This window comes from Erinaceus europaeus, chromosome 9 (assembly GCF_950295315.1).
Source record: "Erinaceus europaeus chromosome 9, mEriEur2.1, whole genome shotgun sequence".
NCBI classification, from domain to species: domain Eukaryota; kingdom Metazoa; phylum Chordata; class Mammalia; order Eulipotyphla; family Erinaceidae; genus Erinaceus; species Erinaceus europaeus.
Window position 1 is genome coordinate 59,848,217 of NC_080170.1, and position 24,092 is coordinate 59,872,308.

The following is a 24,092-nucleotide window of genomic DNA, read 5'->3' on the forward strand; positions in this document are numbered from 1 at the left end:
AACAGATGAGTGGCTGAGCAAGTTGTGGTATATATACACAATGGAATACTACTCAGCTGTGAAAAATGGTGACTTCACCGTTTTCAGCCGATCTTGGATGGACCTTGAAAAAAATCATGTTGAGTGAAATAAGTCAGAAACAGAAGGATGAATACGGGATGATCTCACTCTCAGGCCAAAGTTGAAAAACAAGATTAGAAAAGAAAACACAAGTCGAACCTGAAATGGAATTGGAGTATTACACCAAAGTAAAAGACTCTGGAGTGGGTGGGTGGGTGGGTGGGGAGAATACAGGTCCATGAAAAATGATGAATGAAATAGTGGGGGTTGTATTGTTAAATGGGAATCTGGGGAATGTTATGCATGTAAAAAAAAAAAAAAGAAGGAAAAAAAGAAAATGTGTGCTGAGGGAGTGAGACAGGCAGCAAACAGATATCCCATTCATCCCAAGGCCCCCTGGGGCTCTATGGTTTCTGGGTCTCTGTTACTAAACTTAATTCTTGTTAGTGTCAATGTTTCAGTAGGCCACACGTCTTACTCACAGTTATTATTTTTTTAAGGGCTCACATAATCAGCAGAAGAAAGTGTTTCTCTTGGGAAATGGGCAGAAACTGAAGGACTGGCATGACAAAGAAGCCATTAGGAGGGATGCACAGCGAGTAGGTAAGGAGCTCAGAGACCACCCATGGAAGAGAGAGGGAGGGAAGGAGGGAGAGAAGGAAAGAAGGAGAGTGTGTGTGTGTGTGTGTGTGTGTGTGTGTGTGTGTGTGTGTGTGTGTGTGTGTGTGTGTATGTGTGTGTGTGTGTCTGTCTGTCTGTCTGTCAGGGATGTCTAAGCCCCCTGTTGACTCCTCCTGCCACCTTCCTTGGCCCCAACTCTGGAATCCCCTGCATCTACTAACCTTGGCTCCTGACCCTTTCTCCATGCACTTCACCTAGATCCTTCAGGATTTGCCTTGACACCTTTGTTAAATGACAGGCAGTATCTCCTCCCACCAGAAATTTCACTTATATAGGATCTTTAAAAAATGGACAAATATATACAAATATAGACAGATAGTTGTCGAAATAGTTAACCCATATCTACAACCTTGGGAGAACTTCTGTAGCTTACAATGGAGGGACTGGAGATTCAGAACTCTGGTGGTGGAAACAGTGCAGAATTGTACCCCTGTTATCTTGTAATTTTGTAAATCAAATTGCTAATAAAAATAAATAAATAAGAAATTTCACTTCTAAAGTTAAGAGTAATAAGAGCCAGCATTTTTTAACACCTATAGTAGGCAAGACTGGGGCCAGGAAAAAAAAATTCACTTAGATAGTATGCCTGCTTTGACATGTGAGTGACTCAAGTTTGAGCCCAGCCCCCAGTGCACTGGAAGAAGCTTCAATGTTGTGGTGTCTTTCTCTGTCTCTGTCTCTTTCTATATGAAAAAAGTCATCCTGGAGTTGTAAAGCTCCAGTGATGAAGGGGGTGGGGAGAGAAGAGAGGGAAAAACAAGGGGGAGGGAATGGCAAAGGAGAAAAGGAAAATGGAGCGACGACAGATGGAGAGAGGCAAATGCTCCATACCTTACGTGTTTTCTTGGTGAAACCCCAAATCAACTTGGTGGCCCATGTGAGGAAAAGGGACCAGAGCTGAGGGAGTTGGGGTGATCTTCCCACAGTCACATAGCAAGGAATAGGCAGGCTTGAAGCCTGAACCTAGATCTGGAGGGCAGAGCACAAGGCTCTAGGGACCAAGCAGACTTGCACTAAGGTTTTCCTGGGCTACCTCTTGTCTGCTCTGCAGGTTGCTGTATAAATCACATGAACACAAGGACCAAGAGACCAGATGACACTGTGGCTGAGCACATGGCCACTCCCCTCCCCTCTGGATATTCCCTCTGAGCAAGCCTGCAGGTTCATTCCCTGTCTGAGTGTGACATTTATTCAGTCCACTACTAATTGTACCTTCCCTCTCTAGGACATGGAGAACAGGGGCAACCTTACCCCATGACTGACACTGATAGAGTGGACCAGGCGTACCGAGAAAATGGATTTAACATCTATGTCAGTGACAAGATCTCTCTGAATCGCTCCCTCCCTGATATCCGGCACCCAAAGTAAGTGTAAAATCACAGCTCCTGGGGTCTCAGGAGCATGTCCCTGGGTTCTTGCTGAGAATTAATCATAAAGGCAGTGTAGGAAGCTGGCATATAAACAGGGGCTCCAGAATGTAATGCTTGTCCCCTGGAGCCCCTGTCGATTGCCTGAGAGCCTTTTCCATCCTCTTTTTGCCCTCAGAGCTATGGGACCTCTGAGCTGCTGTTGCTGTGGACTCTAGTAAAGTACAGCCTTATGTTAGAATGCAATCACAGTGACAGCCCTAGCCTCCTACTCCCATATTCTTTGTACAATACTTTTATTTCTTTCATTTTTTATTTTAGCTATCCTGTGCATTTATGTCTTCATGAGAGATTACCTCAGATTTAAAAAATTTATTTGTATTTAATTTTTTTTAAAAAAAAAAGACAGAGAAAAAGCAGGAGACACAAAAACAATGAAAGTTACCATAGCACTGAAGCTTCCTTCAACACAGTGGGAGCCAGGTATAAACTTGGGTCACATCTGCTTTTTTTTTCCTCTTTCTTTCTTTCTTTCTTTCTTTCTTACATTTTCTTCCTTCCTTTCTTCCTTTATAGCAAGTGAGAGAGAGAGAGATTTGTAGCACTACCTAACCACTCATGAAGCTTCTCCTCTGCATGTGGGGGACCAGGGGCTTGAGTCTGATTTCTTGCACATGATAACCTGTGTGATTTACAGGGTACAACACTACCAGACACCACCCCAGATTGTTTTGAGGGAGAGCATAGTGTAATAACTATACAAACAACAGAACTCACATCATTTGAACAGTTAGTCCATGCCAACCACCTGGGTTGCATTGTTAGCCCTGAGACTGTGCCCATTTTACAGAAGAGATGACTCAGGCTTCCAGACCTGTCATAATTCTCAGGGTCAAAGGAAGTGAGCAGGTCTCAGAGCACAGTCACTCTGAGCTGCAGTTCTCCTCTTCTGTACATCTGTAGTAGGCAGTGGTGGTTTTCAGGTGACCACCTGGTAGAGAGGTGGTTCTTAAAGCTGGAGTAGACTAGAGTCACCTGAGGGTATGAGAGCTAGGGTATTATTGTGCCTCACTGTTACCATTCAAACTCAAGACATACAAGGTATTGGAGGAAAGGCTGTGATTCCTGATTCAGTAGATGTGGTTGGGGCCCAAGGACTTGTGTTTCACATAGTTCTATGCTGCTGTTCTAAGGGCCACACTTTGGGAGCCACTGTACACAGGTTTCAGGGTCCATTTCTGAGAAACACTGATGCATGAAATGTTTTGACAAAAAAAATGCTAACAGCTCACATGGATTAGGTGCTTATTGTATGCCAGGTTCTGCTCTAAGGTTCTCAGAGTGTGGTTTCCAGGCCAGCAATATCCACATCACTTCAGAACTACTTAGATCTACAGATTCTCACTTCCCAGCCCATATCTGACAGATCTGAGAACCTGGGGAGGGGCCTTGCCAGAGATGTTTAGCTAATCCTTCAGGTGATTTGTTGCAGTGCTTCAAGTTCCAGAACTGGTGTTCTGGGTACTTAATATGGGGTGACTCAGCCAAACTTTCCAAAAACCTCTTTTTTTTTCTAGTTATGTTCATGGTGCAGTTGGGATGTGGGTTTATTCTTGTTCTTCTTCTTCTTCTTCTTTTTAAGATTTTATTTATTTATTAATGAGAAAGACAGAAGGAGAGAAGAAGAACCAGACATCACTCTGGTACGTGTGCTTCCAGGGACTGAACTCAGGACCTTATGCTTGAGAATCCAATGTTGTATCCACTGCACCACCTCCCAGACCACCCAAAAAAACATTTCTTACTGCCATTTTACAGATGAGGTATTAAAATTAAATATTTTGCATTAGATGGCATAAAATGTATGAAATGGTTCCAGAATTTGATAATAGGATGCCTTGTCTAGAACTTGGAAACCATTATTTATACCTATGAAAACTTTGTTGGTAAAATGCAACAGTAAAAAATTAATCTTGGGATCTCGGAGGTGGATTGGTGGTAGTGTGCAGACCTTACATGAGTGAGGCTATGGATTTTATCCTTGGCTCACCATGAAAACATTTTTTTTTTAGGATCCAGTAGCTGGAGCTCATTGCCAGCACTATAAATCCACTGCTCCCATCAGCCATCCCCCATCCCCATTTTTATTGGACAGGACAGAGAGAAATTGAGAGAAATGAGGGAAGTAGAGAGGAAGAGAGAAAGATAGACACCTGCAGACCTGCTTCACCACTTGTGAAGTGTCCCTCCTGCAGGTGGGGAGCTGGGGGCTCAAACCCAGATCCTTGCATGGGTCCTTGTGCTTAGTACTATGTGAGCAAGTACTTAGTACAAGTTTTTTTTTAATTTCTTTATTGGGGAATTAATGTTTTACATTCAAAAGTAAATACAATAGTTTGTACATGTATAACATTCCCCAGTTTCCCATATAACAATACAACCCTCACTAGGTCCTCTGTCATCCTTCATGGACCTGTATTCTCCCCACCCACCCACCCCGAGTCTTTTACTTTGGTGCAATACACCAATTATGGACCTAAAGGCTGGAATAGTGCAGATGAAGTGTTGGGGGGTACTCACTGCAGACTGTTGTGTACTTTTGCTTTCAGGCATATATTTTGCCCTAGTTTATGGATACGTGTGAACATATGCTCTATCTCAGGGACCTGGTCTATATCTAGGTTTTGGGACTTTGTTAGGAAGTGAACCATCTGGAATGGAATTAGAGAATACTATGAAAGGAAAGGTCTCACCCAAGTATGAAGCTGTAGGGTTGTCATTCCACACCTGAAGTCTCTGGACACAGTCTGAAGTGAAGCATGCTGGGGTGGTACACATTGCATTGATTAGGTTGGGATCAGCGGATGCAATGGCAAATGCTAGAAGAAGAAGAAGAAGAAGAAGAAGAAGAAGAAGAAGAAGAAGAAGAAGAAGAAGAAGAAGAAGAAGAAGAAGAAGAAGAAGAAGAAGAAGAAGAAGAAGAAGAAGAAGAAGAAGAAGAAGGAGAAGAAGGAGAAGAAGGAGAAGAAGAAGAAGAAGAAGAAGAAGCGGATGCAATATCATTTGGTATGAATTGAGAGAAGCATGCAGGAAAGTGCGCCCCACCCTAAGATTCCAGGACTGGGGGAAATATAGGCTCTATAGTGGAAATGTGAGGTTCCTCCTGTCTTAGGGTTCAAGAAGACGAGTTATTGTTATAATCACATTATTTAGTAATTGGGTTAAATTTGAAAAATCCCTTTGTTAGGATATGCTATATAATACCTAACATCACCATAATTTATGTCCTTTGACATTATTTGTATATAGCTGTGCCGCTGGTTGCTTCTGTTCTCCCTGGTCTAGGCTTTTGAGAGAGTCAACATATCAAAGACTCAGCCTATGTATTAAAAAGACTCAGTCTTTGCTTCAAAAAATTTGAGACATACAATCAATTTTTCCCCTCTCATATTAGTTAGTGATTTATATGACTACAGATTTATAGAAGTGTACATAAACACCATTCTCAACACCAAAACACTGTATCCCATCCTACCAACCCACCCAACCAGCCACCCCCACCACCCCCCACCACCCCGAAAAGCCGAATATCCACCCTCGCCCCCACCCCAGGGTTTTTACTTTGGTGCCCTAGTCCAGATTTAGTCAAATCCTGCTTTTAGTTTCCCTTTCTGTTCTTCTTTATCAATTTCTGTTTTTGAGTGGGATCATCCCATACTCATCTTTATCTTTCTGACTTAGCTCACTTAACATAATTCCTTCTAGCTCTGTCCAAAATGGGTCAGAGAAGGTGGGTTTATTGTTCTTGATAGCTGCATAGTATTCCATTGTGTATGTATACCACAGCTTTCTCAGCCACTCATCGGTTGTTGGGCACCTGGGTTGCTTCCAGTTTTTAGCTATTACGAATTGTGCTGCTATGAACATAAGTGTATAAATGTCTTTTTGGTTGGGTATTGTTGTTAAAATTCGGAGGCTCCAGCTGGCCGGGCTAGCTTCACGGGCGGGTAACAGAGACGACCAGAGACATACGGCTGGGCAGGGAAGCTGTATTTCTTTATTCAGGAACAACGATTCATAAACTAAACCAAACTAATCACCAAATAGAACTCTGCTGCCTCTTTCCCCCGCGGCGGCACCAAGCACTCTCGAACTCTGGAACGCTGGAACTCTCTCGGGGTTCCTTGGGGCGGGGACAAGCGGGCCTGCGAAACTAGCAGGACTGATCCAATTTTCTTGGCAGAGGGGAGAGCTAGAACAACCCAATGTAAAGCATACAACAATTCCCCCTTTTCTTTTTAACTAAATGACTACAGTATCAAGGGTGTGGGGTGAACAGAAACCTATATCGTATAGGCATTTTTTAAAAAAGAAACTGGCACAAACATGGAGAAACATGTAAGCAAGTAACAAGAACCAGTGTGCTGCCAAGGGAAGGCCTGAGGGGGCCATTTCTTGCCTCTGTGGGAAAAACTTTATCAGCTTAAAAAAAAAAACATTTCTTGCCTCTGGGGGGCATACTTGTCTCAACAGGCATTTGCATGGGGGTGGGTAATGGCCTAGAGTCCCAAAGGCAGCTGGCTGCAATTTACTTACTATGAAACAAAACTTGTTATTAGCATAACCACAGCACAATCTAAAATTTCTAATAGAGAAGGAATTTGAGACTTTTACATATCAACAACATCTTTTTAACCTTTTGTTACACCCATTCAAGATGGAGACACACCCTAGGTGTGTGCAGGAAAGGAAACCTCAGGCATGAGAATAATTAGCACAGCCATTGTGCGATCTACCATTTCTAATAGAGAAGGTAATCGAGAGTTTTACGTATCAACAAGTCTATTTAACCTTTTGTTATACCCATTCAAGATGGAGGCACACCCTAGGTGTGCGCAGGTCTTTAGACCAACTTAGTTAAAATATATTGATTGTTAACTAATTTTTACCTCAGACTTTAAATGTAAGTTAATTTTATCTTTATGAGAATTACATTGAAAACCTTTTTCATTTAACTTTGACTAGTAAGAATTTAGCCTTAAAGTTACTGTTTACCAAACTTTAAACATACACATAAACATGATCATTAATACACAAGGAGAGAAACCTTTGTTACGAAGACATGTCATTTCAAACACGAATTTAGATATGTACTGTCTTAGTTGTTGGGGGGGTGCGTTGTCCAGTGGTGGTCTCTTGGGCAGCTTCACTTCTAGGAATTGCAGGTTGCGATCTCTGTACAAATCTCTGTGTACTCCAGCTTGTCTGCCTTCAGACCGGACCGGCAGCTGGAGATCTCGTGTGCCCAGTTTCGGCAGGGAGCCCGGGGGTCCGGGAGGTCCAGGATCATTCCAGAATTCATAGCATGAGGGCGGGCGGGCCAGCCTTGTAGAAGGCGCGGGCCGAGGTGCCCAGAGGTGGCGACCATGATAGGCCCCCGCGGCCCTGCCCCATGGCCCTGCCATGTCTGCTGCCCTGTTCCATGGCCCTGTCATATCTGCTGCCCTGTTCGCAGTGGCCGAGCAGCGTGGAGAGATCCCGCGTCCAGTGCCCTGCGCCACGCGGTGGAGAGCTGGCTCCTGCGTGTTGGCATCAGGCTCCTGTATGTTGGCATCGGGCTCTAGCATGTTGGAATCGGGCTCCTGCGTGTTGGCATCGGCCTCCTGCGGGCTGCGGGGCTGCGGGCGCGGTGCGCAGGGTTGTCTGGGCGCAGCCGGCTGGCTGGCTGTTCCACCAGGTGGAAAAGGCAGCTCTGCGCCTTGCCTCTTGCCCGCTGGCTCTTCCCGACTCCTCTGGCTGTTTTGAGTGCGCCCAAGCGAGTAGAAACCACAGAGTGGTCAAGAGATAAATGTTCCAGAAACAGCAAAACATTCTCGTGAAGAAAGAGCAGAGGCCTTTGGAGATCTCTTCACAAGCAGAAGAGAAGGCCATAGTACATAGGTAGCCAAATTGTCTTCACTTATCTGAGAGATGTGCAGGTCAGGTCCACGTGGGCGCCATTTGTTGTTAAAATTCGGAGGCTCCAGCTGGCCGGGCTAGCTTCACGGGCAGGTAACAGAGCAGCTGGGCAGGGAAGCTGTATTTCTTTATTCAGGAACAACAATTCATAAACTAAACCAAACTAATCACCAAACAGAACTCTGCTGCCTCTTTCCCCCACAGCGGCACCAAGCACTCTCGAACTCTGGAACTCTGGAACTCTCTCGGGGTTCTTTGGGGCAGGGCCAAGCGGGCCCGCGAAACTAGCAGGACTGATCCAATTTTCTTGGAAGGGGGAGAGCTAGAACAACCCAATGTAAAGCATACAACAGGGTATTATGGAGTCTTTGGGGTATATCCCCAAGAGAAGAATTACTGGGTTATATGGAAGGTCCATGTCTAGCCTCGTGAGAGTTTCCTGGAGGGTATTTTTTTCCCTTTTGTTGCCCTTGTTGTTTTATCGTTGTTGTGGTTATTATTGTTGTTTTTTGCTGTCGTTGCTGGATAGGACAGAGAGAAATGGAAAGAGGAGGGGAAGACAGAGAGGGGGAAAGACACCTGCAGACCTGCTTTCCTACCTGTGAAGTGACCCCCCTGCAGGTGATCAAACCGGGATCCTTAGGCTAGTCCTTGTGCTTCATACTATGTGCACTTAACCTGCTGCACTGCAACACCCCCCCAGTGTGGTTTTTTAAAAAGTCAAAAGCAGGGCTGGTGAAGTAGCTCATTTGGATAGTGCACTGCTTGCCATGTGCATAACTCAGGTTCAAGCCTAACTCTCACCACACAGAAGGGCATTTCAGTGCTGTCGTCTCTCCCTTTCTCTCTCTCTCTCTCTCTGCCTCTAGAAGGAAGAAAGAAATCAAGGGAGGAAGGGAAGAAGGGAGGGAAGGAGGAAATAAGGGAGTCAAAAGATATGGTACTACCCCAGACCCTAGAATCAGAATTTTGTTGGAGGTGGGGGAATCACACAGCCTAGGTCAGTGTTTTCTAAAATCATGGACCCACTGGTAGTAAGTGAGGACTGTCTTTATGGTGGGAGAGCAGCTCATGTGCCACAGCTTCCATGCCTCCATTCTACTGGGTGTTTAGTAAACGTGGGTAATGGCTATAAGTGTGTCAAAGCTTATGCCGGACCAGGATGTAGTATAGGTGAGCTGCTGTTGCTGCCTGTGCAAGAGATGGGCACCAATAGCCTGAACTGTGAAGACTGCAGGGCAGACCTGTGCTGTGACCCCTCTGGGACAGCCCAGGTCACATCAGCCTTCTAGGAAGACACAGCAGATGAATGAAACTGCCTGGCAATGCTTCCAGCAAGGCATGTGCTCAGCTGACAAAGAAGAAATTTGCAATTGGTTAGAAGTAGAGCTAACTTCTTGGTTAGAAGGATGAGAATTTTTCTCAGCCCAGCAAAGGATAGGTCGCAGTCTTTGGACCCTAGGGCTCACATACCCATACACAAAGAAAGAATCAAGAAGGGTCTATAGACTTGGATAAGACAAACACTGCATTCTTTTTGCATTGACCTCTGACTGACACCTGGTGTTCCTTTCACTTAGGAATATAGGCCACAAAGCACCTGTGGTATTGTCACCAAGTCTTTTTACAGACAGCTTGAAATGCCATCGACACCTCTCTACTTGGAAACAAGGGTCATTTTTAGAGGCACCTTTAGGGCCTGCCATGTAATATATTCCTCAGAGAGTATATGACAAGTATATTGCATGTTGTTTTATTATTTCTACTGCAAGCTCATATGTTTTATTTTATGTTTGATAAGCATCACTCTGAAATGTGACACTGGCCTGGCAGTGGTTCAGGGATACAGTAAGGGTTCTCTGTTCTTGGTGGATCGGATGTGATTTGAGATCATCTGTTACCCATCCCCCACTCTCCTCTTGAAAGATGTCATGATAAGGGCTTACCATTGTAGAAAAACACCTGGATTTGAGCCCTCACCCCCCAACTGCACAGGGGAAGCTTCAGAAGTGGTGAAACAAGTCTGTAGGTATCTCTTTCTCTCTCCCTATCTCACCGAGACCCAATAATAACTATATGGGGGGGAGACACTATATCCAGTACCCAACATCCCTCCCCAATTTTCAGAAACCTGAGTTTTGAGAGTTGTGAGTTGTGAGAGTCAACTTTCAAAAATGAATTGGCAGATTCCTTGAAGAGCTCCACCTTACCCCCTAAAGGAGATAGGAGAGTTTCCTGTAACTAAATCAGCAGTTTGTAAGGAAATTAGAGGGACCAAGTGTCTCCCCCCTCTGGTGTCTTTTTTTTTCTTTTTTTTCCCCTCTGTTGTCTTTGAGCTTAAGCAGCTTCACCAGCAGGAACTAAGATTTCTATCTGCCTTTTGTTCCTTTGAGCTTTGGGCAAGAGCACATCAGGAACAGGACAGAAGAGTGTTTGTGCCAGCTGCATGTGCTTCTACCAGAGATGGCCCCAGAAACGTGCAGCCACAGGGAGCAGAAACTAGGGGGTCAGCCAACATGCTGGACCTGTGTGTGGGAGGTGGCCAGCTGGCTCTGAGCAGGCCTGCTGTCTGCACCTCCTGCCAAAGGAGTAGGAACACTGGTTGACTGGTGGGCTGGCCCACTTTCCCTGCTCCTCAGGGGCCCTGCCATGCTGCTTGGCCACCCACATGGAGACCCTCTCCTATTGGCAGTGAAGCCTCAGGTGCTGAAGAGTACTTGTACAGACCTATCTGTGGGGACTGTTTGTTGTATGCAGAGATTGTCCAGAGTGGGAATGGAAGCCCTTATAAGACTGTCTGTGGTGCTGCTATTCAGTACCATGTTGAATAGCAAGGGCAGTTAAACACAAAAAGGCTAGAAAAGGAATCTAGGTTAGAAAAGAGAAAGTAAAACTGTCACTGTCTTTGGATGACATGATATTATACATAGAAAACCCCAAGATTCAGTAAAATACTACTTAGAATAATAATTGAGTGCAGTAAAGTGACATGCTACAGAATCAACATACAAAACTGTTTTCTGTATACAAACAATAAGCTCAGAAAACGAGAAATTGGGGAAACAATCCCATTTACTATTGCATCAAAAAAGAATAAACGTCAAGGCCAGAGAGATAACACAGTGGTTTGTGCACCAGCTTCCATGCCTGAGGCCCCAGGGGTCCCAAGTTTAATATCCAACACCACTATAAACCAGAGCTAAGCAAGGCTCTAGACACACACACACACACCCCCCACACACACACACTCCTTTGTATGGCTTTCATTGAAATGCAATACTTTTAAAAACAGTTAAGTACTTCAAAATAAATTTAACCAAAAAAGTAAATGCTGAAAACTCTAATATGCTGTCAGAAGAAATAGAAGACACAAAGTAATACAAAGATATTTCATGTTCATGAATGAATTTTTAAAAATTGATGCATTACCTAAAGCAGTATGCAGATTCAGTGCAACAACTACCAAAATTCCTTCACTGAAATTGAACAAAAAAACAAAATCATGATATTTATTTAGGGCTACAAAAGACCCAAAATAACCAAGTCACTCCTTAGAGAAGACGGGGGAAAATGCAAGTAGTTCTTCAAACTATACTACAGAGAAGTATTAGTCAAAACACTGGAATATATATATATGTCAAAATGGAGAACCCCTAAAGCCACGTATGGAGGACTCATTTATGATGAAGAAAAAAAGCAACATCCTGCAGTGGAGCAGGGAAAGTCTCTTCCAACAAAACAGGATAGCCACATGCAAAAGAATGAATATAAGTGCTACCTAATGTCACACACACACACACACCAAAAATAAAGACTTGGATTAATGATTGCCACAAGAGAAGGCAGAAGACTGGGATGTGTCCACCTTTCCAGAAACTATCCCACTAGGGAAAGATAGAAACAGGCTAGAGATATGGATCTACCTGCCAATATCCATGTCCAGTGGAGAGCAATTACAAACCCCCCAAAAAGAATTTTGGTCCATACTCCCAGAGGGGTAAATGATAGGGAAGTAAACCAGAGGCTTTGTACCTCCATTCCACCAGGACCTGAAGCATTTGTCACCAGGAATCTTGTCTTTATACCATCAATGAAAAGGAAGCAAACCTAGAAAACACCAGAGGAAGTCAGGCACTATTTCTCTTATCTGAGAGAGAAGAGGAAAAAAGAAAAGACATCTGAAAGTAGTAACAGGTGTAAGGATGAGTTAGAAAGGAGGTGAGTTCAATGGAGAAGCAATTACAGAAGCCAGACCTTCCACCTTCTGCACCCCATAATGATCCTGGATCCATGCTCCCAGAGAGAAAAAGAATAGGAATGCTTTCAAGGGAGGGGATGGAATACAGAACTTTGGTGGTGGGAATTGTGTGGAATTGTACCCCTCTTATCCTATGGTCTTGTCAATAGTTTTTATTTTATAAATAAATTTAAAATAATAAAGGAAGTGGAGGTAGAACTGTTGAAAAACGGAAAGCAAAAAAAAAAAAAAAAAGGAAACAAATATATATATATCATCAGCCCATATCAGGGACCTTGGGAGAATGATAGCAGCTTCCAGTGGAGAGGATGGGAACACAGAACTCTGGTGGTAGGAACTGTATGGAATTATACCCTCATTGTCTTACAATTTTGTAAATCAGTAATAAAAAATAAAAAATAAAAAATGTTTTTTTAAAAGACTATGGAGTGTCTATCAGGAAAGGAGACGCACATGTTGACTGTCAGTAGTGAAGGCTAAAGCCTTCATGATGTTATAATGCAATGACTCTTCAGTTAAAAAGACATCAGTAAAGGGAATGGAGGCAGGTCAGTTGTGGGCCTTGGTGGGAATGGAGCTACAATCCTAACCTGTTTCTCCAGCCCACAGATCTAGCCTCAGTGAATGAGCCTGTGTAGACTCTTTGTCAAAGGCCTAAGTCTACCTGAATACTGTTTCCATGCATCTTCTGACTTTTTTCTTTTTGTTAAATTAGCATGGTTAGTTCATGGTATGTACTGGGTTTCCTCAAAAGAATATATAAGCTCATTTTACTATATAATGAGTGGTATTCTACTGAGCACCACAACAGTATACAAATGTGAGAAAGGAGAGAGTTACAGCCTTTGACATTTCCTAAATATATACTCTGGAATGAAAAAAAAACTGCTGCTTGCTAGGTCAGACATTCAAATAAACCACATTTTGTAGTAGTAATATTAATAATTATAAGATAACTGTGCCTACTATGAATATACACAATGCTATTTTCAAAATTCTAGGTAGGGGCCAAGATGAAATAACAGAGATCAAATTTACTCTTGTGCTTGAAACAACCAAAACACACACACACACACACACACACACACACACACGATATAAATATATGAATCAATGGTTTTAAGATCTTTCCATCAGTCAATAACAGACAATAATCCCAAGGAGAAGGGACAAATGAAGTAGATCCTCCAAGTACCTGGCATTCCAAAGAATTAGCTCAATAGAAGGTCAGTGCCTTATAGGCATGAGGCCCCAAGTCTCAGGCACCACACTAAAGGAAAAGGAAGAATGTGGTAGTCCTAAATGGTTATGTACCTAGTAAGACAGTGTCAAAATACATGAGGCCAAAACTTCAAGGGCATAGTCACAGTTATGACATCTCAGCACTTCTCTCTCAAGGAACTGATAGAACAAGTAGATTTGAACAACACAATCAAAACTGTGTAGAAGAACACTCTACCCTGTAAGAGCAGAATAGGCATCTTGTCAAATGCTTACAAAACATTTATGACTGACTGGAAAACAATTCTTCATAAACTTAAAAGGATTCAAGTGATACAAAGTATATTCTCGACAACAATAGAATTAAATTTAGAAGCCTATAAGGGAAGAGTAACAAAATTTCTAAATCTTTGATAGCTATGTAACTTGCTTATGAAAACAGGCAAAAGGAAAATTATAAGTATTTTGAACTGAATGATCATGAAAACAGGATATATCAAAATTTTCAGGCTGTTACTAATGCAGTACTTAAGAGGAAGGTTACAGTGTTAAATGTCTATTAGCAGCTGGGGAAGTGACTTAGTAGTGTATGTCTTGCATGTATGAGTACATGGGTACAATTCTCAGCAATATACAAAATACAAAGCAAATAGTGGGTTGTTGGTAAAGTCATGATTCATTTTTGTATAGAAAAAATATATATATCATGGGACCAGGAGCTGGTGCACCTGGTTAAGCGCACACATTACAGTGTGCCACATGTAGGGGAAAAGCTTCATGAGTGGTAAAGCAGGGCTGCAGGTGTCTCTCTATTTCTCTCCCTCTCTACCTCCCCCTTCCCTTTCAGTTTCTCTTTGTCTCTATCCAGTAATAAATAAATAAATACTAAAAAGAAAGAAAATCTATCATGACATTTATGACAACTAAATAGAATATCATAAATAGTAGTGTGGAGCTTTGGTATCTCTTTCTCCCTCTCTCTCTCCCCTATCAAAATAGAAGAATGGTCTCAAATTGATTATATTAGCTTCTACTTTAAAGATCACAGGCAGAAGTTGAAAAACAAGATCAAAAAGAAAACACAAGTAGAACCTGAAATGGAACTGGCATATCGCACCAAAGTAAAAGACTCTGGGGTGGGTGGGTGGGTGGGGAGAATACAGGTCCATGAAGGATGATAAATGACATAGTGGGGGTTGTATTGTTAAATGGGAAACTGAGGAATGTTATGCATGAACAAACTATTGTATTTACTGTTTAATGTAAAACATTAATTCCCCAATAAAGAAATAAAAAAAACACTTATAACATTTATTAAAAAAAAACAACACTAGAAAATGAAGAGCAAAATGAGCAAAAAAAAGGAAATCAAAAAGACCAAAGCAGAGATCAATAAAATAGAAAAACAATGAGGACAAACCATTGAAATCAAAAGCTGTTTCTTTGAAATGGCCAATTAAATTGATAAACTCAACTGAGGAAGAGAAAAAGAGAAGTACTAGTGTTGAAAATGAGGAAGATGGCCTATTCACAGGTTCTTTAACTATTAAAAAAAAAACAATGAAGAAATACTCTGAACAACTTCATGCTTATAAATTCATCAACTTAGATGAAATTACAAAGTCCCTGGAAGAGACTACCAATTAGCCAAAACTCAAACAGGAAGAGATGACTAGGGTGACCTAGCAAGTGGTGCAGTGGGTAAAGCATTGAACTCTCAAGCATCATGTCCAAAGTTTGATCCACAGCATCACAAGAAGAGATGATTAACCTGGAAAGTCCTGGTTCTAGCTATTGAAGAAACTGCGATTATAGGTAAAATAATAATAATAATAATAATAATAAAATAAGGAAAACCTCAGACCTTTGTGGCTTCACTGGTGAATTCTACAAGAATGTAATAAGTAATTCCAATTCTATACAAGTTCTTCTCTCAAGTTAAATAGGACGACTTATATTTCAATTCATTATGCAACCAGCATTACCCTAGCGGTAAACCAAAGATATTACATGAAAAAACTATTACAGACTAGAATCCCTTATGGCCAGATCATCACTGTCATCATTATGATTCAGTTTTTTAGGTCAACCAATGGAAGAGCCAAGGAGTGTGGTGTCCCATGTCACACATCTATGCTTTCAGCAACATTGCCTCTGGAGTCTGATTATAAAGGGATTCATTGCTATGGCTTGGCACCTATTCTAGTATCCACAACACCCCCCACAGAATAGGGAAGAGGAAGGGGATGGCTCCCTGCACCCAGAGAACTTGCAGTTGAGGTCCTGTTCAAGGGCCACCTCCTTCACTTGAGGATAATGTAGCCTCGGTGATGCTATGGGCTTAAGAACTAGTAAACCCTAGTGCTTATAAATAACCCCCAAAACAGGTGGCTCTGCAAGTCATTCATTCTTTCCACAGATATTGATCATTGGCCTGGCACAGATGTTTCTTGTGTGGGCTAGCATCTGAGGAAACAACAGTGAACAAAAGAGACAAAACACCCTTCTCTCCTAGAGTTTACATAAGGCAGAGAGAGGTCATGAAACTTGAGCTTTTGTTGATCATATGGTGAGAAAGGAAAGCAGGGCAAGGAGTATCACTGTACCAGGATGACTTTTTCAGAAAGAAAGAGACAAAGACAAGGGGGGATAGGGATAGGTAGCATAATGGTTATGCCTGAGGCTCCAAAGTCCCAGGTTCAATTCTCCACTCCACCATAAGCTAGAGCTGAGCAGTGCTCTGGTAAAAGAGAAAGAAGGAAGGAGAATGGGAGGGAGGGAAGAAAGAAAGAAAGAAAGAAAGAGCGAAAGAGACCACAATATTGAAGCTTCTTCCAGTGCAGTGTGAGGCAGCCTCAAACCTGAGCTGTGTACATGGCAGAGCAGCATGCTGAGCTATTGTACCAGCCCATTAATTTGTTTTTAAGATGCATTTATTTCCTGTGAGATGGAGAAAAGACTCCATATTGGAGAGAATCTGGAGCACCAATGGGGTACATGCCACACTGGATTCAAGGATAAAACAGGGAGCCTTAGGCATTCAACAGCTATACCAGCTAAGCACTTTACCCTTGGCTGGGAGTAGTGAATTTAATAGGAATAGCATATATTTTGTTCCTGTAGGCATGGAAGGTCAGTCAGCTGAAACAGAGATATGAGGTGTTAAGGGTATGAAGCAGGGCAGATAGCTAGGGAAGAGTCCTGCAGGCAAAGGAGAGAGATACAGAGGTCCTGGAACCATCTGTCATACATGAAGCCCAAAGGTGAGAAGCAGGACTGTAGGTGAGGCTTTTGATTTAGCTAAACTGAGATGAGAATTCCCTGGAGGATTTTGAGCAGACAATCATAGGATCTGATTTTCATCTTGAAAGGGCTACTGGCACCTTCTGGTTCACCTTTGAAGATGGAGATGACAGGATTTACTGTGGCAAATGGGAGAAGGGGAGAGAGAGGTAGAGAACAAGAACTTTTGAAGAGAGAAAGTGCAGGAAATCTGAGGTGATAGCGCAGTGGGTTAAGCGCACATGGTGCAAAGCTCGAGGACTGACATTAGGATCCCTGTTTGAGCTGCGAGCTCCCCACCTGCAGGGGGGTCACCTCACAATTGGTGAAGCAGGTCTGCAGGTGTCTATCATTTTCTCCTCCTCTCTGTCTTCTCCTCCTCTCTCCATTTCTCTCTGTCCTATCCAACTATGATAATAGCTATAACAACTACAAGGGCAACAGAATGGAAAAAATGGCCTCCAGGAGCAGTGGATTTGTAGTGCAGGCACTGAGCCCCAGCAATAACCCTGGAGGGGAAAAAAAAAAAAAACAACACTAAAAGAACCTGTATCAGTTGTGACCTGTGTGTGTGGAGGCTGAGGTCTGTGTGTCCTGTTTCAGTCAAAGTCTGTGTGCTCTGATCCCTCTTATGTGTTCTGCAGTGGGACTCCCCACACTCACTCCTGATGTTAGAATACTTATCAGATGCTCTGCCCGAACAGTGACAGGCTTAGCAGACATGTGGCATTCATTTTAGCAAACTCAGCCCTATTGATCATGATTCTGGTGGAGCACTGCAGTGGAAGCAGAGGCCAGGAGGTGAGAGGGCAGACCCCTCAATTTGGCAGAGAAGGCAACCCTCCAGTTTGGCAGAGATGTGAGGAGAATCTGTTCTTGGTGCATTGCAAATAGAAAAAAGAAGAAGGAGAAGGAGAAAGAGAAGGAGAAGAAATCAAGTTTTCTTTGGAGATTCACTGACTTCTCAGGAAGCTTAATCGGTGCTTCTCCTCTGAGATTAAATGATTCCTCTCTGAACATGGTGTTTCTTTCATGACAATGGTTATTGATCGATCAGACCCAGTCTTGGGATTTAAAGGCACTCACAAGCTTTAAAATGAAACAGCAGTCAGTACAGTTTCTCAAGTTGACTTCTGGGCTTTTCAGAACAGATTTAGGGCTGAGAGATAGTCCATTGTGTAGAGCACACTTTACTGCATATGATGCTTTGGATTTGATCCCTAGCACCACATGGAATCATCATGGACAGCACCAAGGGAACTCCATGATGGTAAAGCAATGATTTGATGTCTCTTCCTTATCCCTCCCCTCATTCTTTCTGTATGTAGAATTTTAAATTGGGTTCAGAGAGACCACTCAGAAATATTGCATATAACAAGGTTAACCCTTCCTAATGATGCTGCATTAAATATATTTCAGTCCTTGCATTGAATTTGCAGAGATAGCTGGCATAGGATTAAAAAATGGCCACCTGTCAACTGAAAAGCAAAGGGGCATGCACATAATCTGTATAATCTCTACTGGCTAACCCCCACTCCACAGTCATTCAAGGTGATGTGTGGTTGTATTCCCTTATCTTTTCTCCAAAAAGTGACAATCTCTAAGTATCTAGAAATATACATTGAGTATCTGGAAATGGATAGTAAGTACCCAGGATGGTTACTTAGCATCTAGCATGACCACTGAGTATCTACAATGGGCACTAAGTGTCTAGAAATGGATAATAAACTAAGTATCTAGGGGGTGGATACTAAGTATACAGAATGAATGGATGCTAAGTATCTAGAAGTGGATCCTTGGCATGTCCAGGCACCCGCCCCCTCCCCCAACACACACACACACACACACACACACAAACACACACACACACCTCTTATCAGGTGATGAGCTTGTGTTCAGCACTTACCAGCCTCATTTTGTTTCCCACAGTGAGACTGTGTGTGAGACAGTTTTTTTTTTTTTTAATAATGATCAAAATTTACCATGTCTTCTTACTTACAAAACTTCTATCACATTTCCAACCTCTGGAATCATTTGAATCAGATGGAGATATCTAGCTCCATTTTGCAGATGCATAAGCAGGACCTTGGAGTTCAACTCTTTGCTCTGGACCAAGTGAGACAGACGGAGTCCCCTTCCTTCCAAAGAGGGAGAAGTACTCTACCCCTTTGTGCAGGAAGGTTCTGTAGAGAGTATAGTAGGCATAGCTAGAGAAATAGAGGCAGTCAGCAGGCCTCTGTTTTTCATTCTGCTTTACACAGGCTGTTATTTCACTTACTGCTGAAAGTGACATGCTGTTCCCAGAGAGAGAAACAGAATTCAGAGATGAGTTTGATTTCTCAGTTGTGTTGGCCTTGAACAGACTTAAGGAAAAAGAAAATAATGACTAGAAGATAAAGTTGATTATCTGTCAAATGTAAAACATTAATTCCCCAATAAAAATTTTTTAAAAAAGAAGATAAAGTTGATTATCAGTTCTCTCCCTTCATTAAGATGATATCAAGGGAGCATGATGATAAGACAAGCACATAGCTTAGTTTAGGAAAGCTGTTCCATAGAATTGAGCATGATTTCCTCCACATCATACCCTCGTGTCTGTGTAAAGCACCTTCTTTAGGGAAAGAAATCAATAGCTCCCTACCCTCCACCCCCACCACACACAATCTGCTCGTAGTTAATAGTAACACTTAAGCTTTCTCTAGTTGTGTTTTTTAAATTTATTTGTGCAACATACATAGATGTATAAAGGGGGGATTGGTTACTATTTTTCAAAAATATGATTGTAGTGTTATGTATTTTATTCTATAAGTAGCTTTGCTCACTTAATATGTTATGGCCATGTTTCTAAGTGCTAGTAGCTATGTAATATTCCATTGGATCATCATCTGCTCAGTCATTCCCCTTTTTATGGATATGCAGGTTGTTTCTAGTTTTTTCCCTCCCTCTGGAAACAATATGGCAAAAGCATCCTTAAACTTTTAACTAGATAGATAGATAGATAGATAGATAAATGGATGCTTCTTTCTGGAGCCAGATGGTGGCGCACTTGGTTGTATTACAATGCACAAGGACCCAGGTTCAAACCCCTAGTCCCCACCTGCAAGAGGAAAGCTTTGCAAGGGATGAAGTAGGGCTGCAGGTGTCTCTCTGTCTCTCTCCCTCTCTGTCTCCCCCTACCATCTCAATTTCTGGCTGTCTCTGTCCAATAAATAAAGATAATTTAAAAAATACTTTTAAAAAATAGTTACTGCTTTCCTTTCATGTTTGAGTCATTCAAAGTCTTAATATTAGTGATGTGGTAATATACATCAGAAAGAGTTGTGAAATTGTTACCCCTATAACGTAGCGTTATAGGACTAGTATTGCCTCAGGAAAAAAAATTGTGTTTCTTTCCTTTCTTTTCTTTCCTTTCTTTCTCTTTTAGAATCTTGATGTTAGATCCCAATTCCTCAGTTTCTGGTGGCTGTCATCTTCTTAGGAAGGGGGAGGTTCCTGGCTCTTGTCTCATGTTGATAATTCTGGCCCCCTCAACCTTACCTGCTACACTGAGCAGGCAGTCTCCTTCCTGCAGCTGGTTGTGCTTAACGTTCAGGCATGCAGACAGGTATGTGTTCTCCCTTTTAGAGGGCTGATTTTCTCATGTGGGACAGCTGTGTGGGGAAACTGCTGAAGTGTGCTGTGTACTTTATAGCCATCTTACAACTAGACAGGGGAGTCTGAGCAAAAGTCTTTCCTGAATGTGAGGCCAAAGTGGGAGGATTTGATAGTACCAACCAGGATTTGAAACTGCTTGTCTCTAGATGGTCTCTAGTTGGTGCAGGTTAGGATACAAACCTGGAGAGGAATGATGGTTTCCAGGTTCATAATGAATCACAGTAGCCTTTGTGGGTCACTGAACTAACTGCCTATTAAAAAGAGGGCTGAGGTCCTAGGTTCAATCCCCAGCACCACCATAAACCAAGCTGAGCAGTGTTTTGGTCTCTCTCTCTCTCTCTCTCTGAAATTGTCTCTCAGTAAAAATTAAAAAATTTAATAAATAAATAAATAATTTAAGCTGGGGAAACAGCTTAAAAGTTAAGCAAAAGACTTTTATGCCTGAGGCTCTGAGAAGAGGGAAGAGTGGGTGGATACCACTGGCTTTCAACCAAGTTTCCCTCAAATGAGGTTTAGAAAGGTGCTGGTGTGGGTCTGGGCTCACACAAGTCTTTCACCCCTCTGGCTCCTGCCAGCTGCTCCAGAGAGACCCATGGAGGCCAGGAGGACTAGAGTAGGAAAACTGCTGTCAGGTGTCAGGAGAAGTCCAAGCCCTTGACTCCCAGAGGTTGGGTGGCAGGGATTTCCACATCACCAAATCCCCCAAACTCAGTTTCTTCTGTTCTGGAGCTACTTAGTGCTTCACTCAGCTTCTTGGCTCCAGAGACACTGGGCATGTCTTTCTGAAAATGTCATAGAGGCTGCCCCCTGTGCAAAAGAGAGAGGGGATAGATCCAGAAATGTTTGAATATTTATTTATTTAATAGAAACAGAAACCAAGAGGGAAGAGGGAGACCAGGAGACAGAAAGATATCCACAGTGCTCCTTCACCACTGTAAAGCTTCCTACTGAAGGTAGGGGCCAGAGCCTGAACCTAGATCCTTGCATGTTAAAACATGTGTATTCTACTAAGTGCTCTAGCACCTGGCCTGCTGAGTACAGCACTTTTAACCTAGTTCATGTGATAGAAATGTCAAAAGGAAGGCCTTCTGCTGTGGTTTCTGGGAACTGGCCCACTTGCATTTTATAAGCCAGATCCTACACCAGTTCACATCTGGTATCTCTCTCTTTCCTGACAAGACATCCTGACAAGAAAGAAGTATATCCCTATCTTACCCAAGTGGGAACTGAGGTTAGCAAGTCCATGACCCTCCAAAGTCACTCACTAAGTGAAAGAGGTAGAGCATGAGCCCAGATCTGAGGGTGTCTTCAGCCCTCACTACACCTACCATTACTACCCCAGAGGTAACCCTCCTTGGCATTAAAGATGTGGGTATGCCACCCACTCTGATTCTGCACAGGGCCCTCCCCAGCCTGGACCTCAGCATCCCCATCTGTCAAACTAGAAGTACAGGTGAAGTGAGAGCCTACCCTCCTAGCTTCATATCCAGGCTTTCACCATACTGCACACTGGAGCACAGTGATACTTGGACCTCTGCCACTTTCTTCAACCCAAGATTCTGGCTTCTGATACCCTCAGGACATGTAACCCAGCTCTGACAGGCACTGTCTGGCAGCAGAGAAGCCAAAATTGTCATTTATTTGGTGGAGGAGTCCATTTTGGATCTGGCATCCAGTAGAAGGTGTAAAATTGTCCTGACTTCCAGAAAGTTACTTATCCAAGAATACAGCCTCTGAGAACCTTTCAATGACAGTCACAATGGTTTTTAAACCACAAACCCTCCCTCTGGAGCCCCGGGGAGCTGGAAGGTGCCTGTGATATCCCAAGGCCCAGAGATACAGTGCTTATGGGGGTTGTTCATCATATAATATGATGGCTGTGCACCACCCAGCAGTCTCTGTCCATAACCTGAAGTCTAGCTTCCCAAATTAGTGTCATTTCCAGAGCTTAGAAATCTTAAATTCTGTTTTTCCTCTTCAGAATAACAGAAGAGTAATAAGAGTTCTGCCTACCAGCTTCATAGCAACTGCTGGATATTTATTTGTTTGTTTTTTGTTTTGTTTTATTTTCTTCCAAGGGTATGAATTTTGGAGTAGGATCCAGGTGTCCCCTGCAAAGAGCCAGGGAAGGGAAAAGGGAAAGTTGGCAGGAATGGTGTGAGAAAGGCCAGAGAGCTGGACTGATAAATGAGAAGGAATGTTCCAGTGACTAATAAATAAGAAGGAACAAGTATCCACACTACTACTTCAGTTTTCCTGCTGCTAGGGGTATGGTAGTGGGGGGCAGGGACAGGTGTACAAGCTGAAGCTTCCGCTTTCCCTGGCTGCATGGTCTGGTTCCCAGGAATCTGCCAAGCAACAGGTAGCACCTGGGACACAGATGGCAACCCTGATTGTGGAGACATCAGGAGAGGATTTGTTGTTTTGTTCATTGCCCCAGATGTCATAAGTACTCACCCCAAAATCTCACCAGATTTGTAAACTCCCTCCCCCTATGATGCCTTTGACTTCTAGGCTCTAAGCCTTCCATTTTCTGGGGTCCTGAGTAGTAATTTAAGGGTGAGGGAGGAGGTAACTGAGGACATGTACCATCAGCTCCAGCCACTAATATTGTGTGAGACCTGTAAGAGTCCTTGTGCTTTTGAAATGTTTGTGAATAATGTCTGTGTACTGACCACATGGTATTAGGGATGACTCTTATTCTCAAGTCTCTCATAGTTAAAATTACTATTACTTAGCTGCTTACACAGCAGATTTAGTCTTATAGTTCTATAAGCCAGATCCCATGGAGGTCTCCTTGGGCTACAGTCAAATCATTGGTCAGGCTGCATGCCTTTCTAGAGCTCTAGGGGAATGTTGTTTGACTGAGATATTGGCAGAATTTAGCCTTAGGACTGTTCCCAGCTTCTAAAGATTCTCTGCCTTGGTTCATATCCCTCTTCCTCCATCTTCAAAGCCAGCAATAGTGGGTTCCCTCCCTCTCAACTTCAGACCATTCCTCTTTTGCTTTTAAGAATCTGAGTTTCTGTTGGGCCCTGGATAATCCATGCTTCTTAAACTCACCTCAAGTCCTCAGTCACATCTGGAAAGTACATTTTGCCGTGTGAAGGTCACATAATCACTGCTTCCAGGGACTAAAGCTTGGATGTATTTGGGAGCTTCTACTCTGCCTGCCCTTGATCCTGGCTAGTGAAGATCCAGGGCAGGCAGAGTAGAACAGTTTTTTCATTCCCTCTGAAGCTACTTAGTTCCCTCTTCTGAGCCCTCAAAATATTCCCAATATTATAGATGCTACCATGATGCCATCCTGACTTCCCTGGGCAGACAACCTCACCAAGTCTGTCCTGGAACCCCTCCTCCCCAGAGCCTTACCCCACTAGGGAAAGATAAAAGCAGGTTGGGGGTATAAACCAACCTGCCAACACCTATGTCCAGTGGAGAAGCAATTAGAGAAGCCAGACCTCCCACCTTCTGCACCCCATAAAGATCTTTGATCCATACTCCCAGAGGGATAAAGAATAGGAACTGTTCCATGGAGGGGATGGGATACAGAACTCTGGTGGTAGGAACTGTATGGAATTGTACCCCCTCTTATCCCATAATCCTGTCGA

At 42.9% G+C, this 24,092-nt stretch overlaps 1 protein-coding gene across 4 annotated transcripts in view; it reads left to right on the forward strand.

The window, feature by feature from the left end:
• Positions 1 to 24,092, forward strand: part of GALNT10 (polypeptide N-acetylgalactosaminyltransferase 10) — a 220,122-nt gene that overhangs the window by 90,137 nt on the left and 105,893 nt on the right. For 3 of the 4 annotated variants that reach the window (XM_060198024.1, XM_007534373.3, XM_060198025.1), the window contains exons 2-3: positions 561 to 663; positions 1,967 to 2,105. In XM_060198024.1, the coding sequence (XP_060054007.1) occupies positions 561 to 663; positions 1,967 to 2,105 (242 nt within the window). The remainder of the gene's footprint in view (positions 1 to 560; positions 664 to 1,966; positions 2,106 to 24,092) is intronic. The other variant, XM_060198026.1, reaches the window with a different exon arrangement.